The sequence below is a fragment of the Mirounga leonina genome, unplaced genomic scaffold (genome assembly GCF_011800145.1).
Source record: "Mirounga leonina isolate KUSES-001 unplaced genomic scaffold, KU_Mleo_1.0 Mir_101609, whole genome shotgun sequence".
NCBI lineage: Eukaryota > Metazoa > Chordata > Mammalia > Carnivora > Phocidae > Mirounga > Mirounga leonina.
This window is the reverse complement of record NW_023270164.1, coordinates 3,648,683-3,654,682: the sequence shown is the minus strand read 5'-3', so window position 1 is coordinate 3,654,682 and position 6,000 is coordinate 3,648,683. Positions and strand designations below refer to the sequence as shown.

Here is a 6,000-nt window from a genome sequence, read left to right as displayed (position 1 = left end):
GGGAAGGAAACCTCTACCAGAACAGTTTGATGAATTCCAGTGAGGTAAATGATGTACAACTGTGAATCTTTGAAACACCATGCATTCCTCATAATGACAACAGTAGCTTGTATTTCTATGGAATTTGTTTCAACAGAATGGTACATTTCCTTCTGCAAATAAAAAGCATGATTCTGAACAACATCCCCGTGAGGAAGGCAGGTTTGATCTCCCTGGCATGAAGGATAGACAACGGGCCACAGAAAGAGATGGTCCTCACAATGGAAGAGGGTGTTAAGGAAAAGTGTGGCAACATGATGTACTTGCAGATTCCACAACCTAGTAACAAAAAATGGACCACAGTTTTTTCTCTCCATCAAATAAAACACATTCTGAAATATTTATTATCTAGTCAGATGAAGCAGGACATTCCAGCCTGAAAATAAATTACTATCACCCACGATGGGTAACATAGCACAAAATAAGGGTTTTTTTTTTTTCTTTTTCTTTCTTGTATTTCTGCTGTACACTGGAAACCACTTCACTATATATAGAATGATTAAGCCCTAATGAAGCATTCAGGAAAAAAAGGGCCTAAGAGATTATGAACCACAGAGTGCTGTAACTAGCTCACCAATGACCTTTTCCCCCCATAGTGCATTACAAAGCATATTTCATGTCTTCACTAACTCCCAAGTTAGCCCAATTATTCCTATTTTACAGGCAAACAGATCAAGGCCTAGACTGGATAATTAACTTGACTGAGGTCACACAGTTGGTAAGTAGTCGAGACTTGAGCTAATATCATCTGAGTCTGAGGTTAGGCTCCTTCCACCTCACCATGGTTGTCTTGCAATGAACAATGTCCAGGTTAGCCAAATCCAATCTGCCATCATGACAGAGTTAGTCCAAACAATATAGTCGAGTTATTTTGTCTTCTAATGCAGTGTTTCTCAAACTGTGATCCATTTGTATTAGAATCACTCAAGAAGCTGATAAACATGATGGAAATTCCTGGGAATCCTGTTCAGTAGGTTTGGAGCAATGCTCTGGAATCAATGTATTAAATTCACACTCCAGATGATTCAGACAATCCTTTGGAATCCTTGATGTGGCCCAATTTCCATGGCTATTGTTCAAACTTTCCAATATTTGTGATAGTGTTGCCTGTGTAGATTTCCTCCTCCTATTTGTTTTAATTTCAGAAGCCATAAATGGTACCATAGTAGGAGGAAAGCCCTTCTGCCAACTTCTAAGGGCAATGCTCAGTTTGATGCGAAATATCTACATGGAACAAAAAATAAACATTGATCACAGTCCCAAATGCCATAGGCTTTTACTCTGAGGTACTTCTGGGACTACTTGATATTTGGATCTCCTTTGTTTCTACAAGTGGGATTTGCCCTTATTTCTTCCATAGCTTTCTCCCCCCACCACCAAATAGAAACCTTAGTGTAGTAGGTGATGATGAGATCAATATTACTGTGATTCAGGTGGGGTGAATTCATCCATTAGTTACTTAAGTACTTAATGATCATTGGTCATAGATTTGTATAAGCTTATTAAGGAAAAAAGAGGCCAGAAATATGAAGTCCCATCAAAATATCTTTGTTTTTGGCATTTGTGTGACCTGGAAAATCTACATCCTGATGATTCCAGTTACAGTGACAATGTGAATGAAATGAGAGCTGATAAATAAATTTCCATGTGTCCTGCAAGTGTTGTTGATAAACTGAATGGATAAAGTCAGGCTTTAAAGCTTGCCCATGTCCCTTTACAACTTGTCTGATTCAACTGAGGGAAAATTGAGGGCTGAGAGCTCCAAATAAGGAGGAGGATGCTCCAGGCAAGGCCACGGTCTCTTCTGAGAAGGTGATACGGAGAGCTGGGCTGGAGAGCACCCTCTGTGCTTTTATCTGTGCTGAAATAGGGTGGGGTGAACTATCCTGGGTTGTAACTATAGTACTTATAGTGACTGGGTAGATGATGGTACGAGGTACTGAGACAGGAGGTACTGAAGTAGATAGAAACGGGGTACAAGAGGAGGGCTGGAATGAAGAGTTCAGTCTTGACTATGTTGAAAACATGAGCTATCCTGGTGGATATGTCATATAGGCAGCTGGATCTGGGTCTGGGGCTGAGAGGAGCGGTCTGGGTTGGAGATGTGAGTGTGAAGTCATAAGCATAGAAAACCAGCGAGGCACCGTACATGATAATGCCTGAGAGGGTTTATGAAGTGAGGAGGAAAGAAAGAACGAGCACGGAAGAATCCATTGTTTATCACTGAACAATCTTTAGCAGAGAAGGAGCGACTAATGAAACAAAGAAAGTAGGCATTTATGTTATTACAGAAGGCCTCTACTGATGGGCTATTGGATTGTTTCCTATCTTTTGCAATAAATACTTTCGTATGTACTCATTTCTCACATCTGTATCTTATCTCTGTAGGAAAAATACCCAAAAGTGGAATGGCTGCATAATACATATGTCTCATTTTGAATGTTAAAGTGTTGATGTTTGAAAGAAAAGATTCTCAGAAAAGCCACCAAATGTAGACAGCATAGTTAACCATATTTAATGTGGCATTTGATAGGCGTGGTTAAAAAATTTGCTATATCCCTGTAATGTAATACCCTATGGCCATAAGAAAGAATGAGGGAAGAGAAAGAAGGCAGACTTACTTTTCACAATTTTGAACTATTTAAATTTTGTGCCATTCACATATATTACCTATATTTAAAAAAATATTTGTACTTCTACACAACACTTAGTAAAACCAAGTGACCCGACGATCAATTTGCCTTTCTTTCTGAGAGCAACACCACAGGTTTCTGATGGACTTCTGCATACCTGGGTTTTTGAATTATGGATATACCCAGTTAGATATTGGATTTTATGAAACCATAATACAGAGACTTGCTCTAAAAGTGGCAAAGGTCTGAACACATAGAGCTATACTCATCTAGAGTACAAGCTATAAATTTTGGAGTTTATTATTTTGCCACTTTTATTATTAATGAATAAATCTACTTTATTTTGTTTACATTGGAGAGGTCTCCAGACTTCACCAACATCACCCTCTCACGTGCCCTAAAAATGTCACTGAAGACAGAATGAGTCAGATCAAGTCTGCAGACAATTAATTTTTCCAATATAGGAAGTAGTGATGATCTTACAGTTTTTGTTTTCCGTTTTTAAGAAGAGCGGCATAGGGATATGAGTGTTGAGTTTAAAAAAAAGTTCCATATACACTAGACCAATAAATTCAACTTTTGAGAATTAGCCTATTTTTGAATAATATTGAAAATGGACTGCTTATTACCAAGAATAATGTTAAATATATTCTTAATTCAGTTTTTAAAATTCAAGAAGAAATTCAGAATATGGAAAAATTAGCTTGAATAAGTCTGAAGATGATTCTAGCTTTCGTACCACTAAAATTCCGTTTCTATCCTTTCAAAGATTTTATATGAATTCAAGTGAAAAAATGAGCTGAGGGGCTAGAACAGGACTCCAGAAGAAGAATGAGTCAGGAACTTCATACTGAAATAACCCGACTCTTCTCCATCTCCTTCATCTATGCCCTCCCGTCCACCCTGATAGGCATAAGATTATGCCAAGGGCTACAGTGGAAAGAATACTGGCCAACAAGTCACACCCTGGATTTAAGTCTGGATACAGTCATAGCTTCTATACGAACTTGGGCACGTCATTTCAGCTCTCTGGGGGCTTCAGATTTGGAATATGCAACATAAGGAACCAGGTCTGAGGTACCTTTTAGCTTTAACTACTTTTGCATCTAAGTTTGGGGGCTAACGCATCTGGAATTCCAGGTAATAGAAGGTATAGTAGATTGAACTACTGGCCACGATTCTTCTTCCCTTCCTGCATTCTCATCCTTGCCGTGACTTCACTGTGAGCAGAGTATATTTCCCTGCTGCTTAATTTTAGGCTTGGCCATATGACTGCCTTTGACCAATGGGATATCAGTAGATATGATGCATGCAGGGGCTCAAAATGTACATTAGTTCTTATTCCCCTGTAGTTAGTGGCTTAGAATATTTTATAACATAAATGTTTACAATGGAGCTGTCTAATTGCTAGGTCATAACTAGGGTGACACTGCATCTCCCTTTTCCCAGGTCGATCCTGGTTTGCATCTGTTGTTTGGGTAGAAAGGTTTAGTTCTTTGCTTCTCAAAAGTGGGCTGATTTTGATGACAAATTATATAGTCACCATAGAAAAACGGGTCAGTTCATCTTGAAAACTTACCTGGTTAATCCACAAGTTTGCTACAATAACAGAGCTATCTCCTTGTGCAAGCAACCATCCCCACAATGCCTTTTTTTTTTTTTTTTTAATTTTGGATTATGGGAATTCCCAGGGTGAGAAAAGGGTAGCCAGTATCCCTTCTTACTCTTCAAGTGATCTACATTATGAGTGGCCCCTTTATCCCTCAAACCATTTTAGGAAATGCAAAATAACACAATAATAGAAAAAGTTTAGGGAGTCCAAATTTCAACTGTAGTTTCAAAGAAACTTGTACCATTTCCCTTATGGTGTAAAGCCTATGGATCATTGCACAATTTGCCTGTTGACAGGACAGTGTGGCACCCTTTCTATCATCCAATCAAAAAGGCCCTGGCCCCTGGACATATAGAGGTACATGCTCTTTTAGACACTCGGCAAGACCCTAAATGTTCATAACAGACATCTCTACCCTCGGGTGAGAAATGGCAGGGAAGCAGAATGCCAGGTCCCAAGACCGATACTGGGATGAAGTGGCAGCCAGACAGTGCCTGGAGGCCTCACTTTGGAGACTGGTACCTTCAGAGCCTACACTTCCCCATGCTGGACCGGAGCATGAGTACTCCCTCGACAGGAGTCCCAGGACTGTCCGCCATCTTCCGCCATAGGCGTTGCTCTTCCCCCTGAGAGTCCATCCAATCCACATTCTTCCCATGGCTCACACCTAAGGAAGGGACAAGGGAGCATTACACTTCACAGATGAAATGTTCTGATCTTCTGGAAGACCCCTATCAACCTCTGAGCGGGCCTTATTGAGCAGAGAGTCCTTCACTGGCTTATTTTCACTTACCCTGTCTAGTGAGTAGTGTTAGAATGACAGACTCCCTTTGCAGTCGGCACTATGCTCTTCTGCCAAGATAATGAGAAACAAATCAGGATGGCCTTCGTGGCTCATTTCTTCCCCAGCTGTGGTAGCTTGTCAGAGAGCTGGCTCATCGGGACTGAGTTAACATGACAGAAGAAGAGGCTGAAGTGAGCTCTGAGGCTCTCCTTTTTTAACAAGGCCACTTCTCTGACCTGGGGAGTTTTCAGTTTAGTGGAATAGATATTTTTGGCTCTCCTTAATCTATAACTAAGCACAGCACCACAGAGGTGGGGTTGTTCTCAACAGGAGTATTGACCATGGTGCGTGCAGACCCTCTACGTCTGACGTAAGTTCCGGGATAATGAGGGTCTTGCGGAACCACGTGTGCTCTGCCACCGCCATTTCCCTCCAGTCCGCCCTGTTGTGGTTATGTCTTGTGGCATCAGCGGCCTGTTTCTGCAATCCGTTTGAACAACATTAGATGTTATTTTGTAGGGGTGGAGGGGAAATGGGTTTCCTTTCAATTCAACCAGTGAGTCATCTGAGAAGAGGATGAAGTAAAGTTGGTCTTGGAAGTCGTTCTCTCCCCTATATCCTCTCCTGAGAAAAACCTGAAATAACACCCATGAAAGTAGTTGAAATTCACTTAGACTAAAGTGTAAGTGATATTTTATAAAAGGACTGAATATAAACATTATATATCCTAAACTCAGAGCCAAAGGATACAAACCTATGAAGCAGTATTTTGATTTTAACAAGATTTTACTTTAACAAGCAGATTTTTGGCTAAAGGAATGGAGCATCTGTGGTAATTTCAGGAATCAGCTAAGCTGAAGCTACATGTACATCTACTACATATTAACCTGCAGGAACCACTCTCCCGCCCCATGCCTAGTCACAGACCATCT

At 40.5% G+C, this 6,000-nt stretch overlaps 1 protein-coding gene across 1 annotated transcript in view; it reads right to left on the bottom strand.

The window, feature by feature from the left end:
• Positions 1 to 619: 619 nt before the first annotated feature.
• The window catches only part of SYTL5 (synaptotagmin like 5), a 105,999-nt gene continuing 100,618 nt past the window's right edge, over positions 620 to 6,000 (bottom strand). The window contains exons 17-18 of the mRNA XM_035002969.1: positions 4,807 to 4,951; positions 620 to 1,263 (exon numbers count right to left, since the gene is read on the bottom strand). Of these exons, the coding sequence (XP_034858860.1) occupies positions 4,809 to 4,951 (143 nt within the window). The 3' untranslated portion in view covers positions 620 to 1,263; positions 4,807 to 4,808. The remainder of the gene's footprint in view (positions 1,264 to 4,806; positions 4,952 to 6,000) is intronic.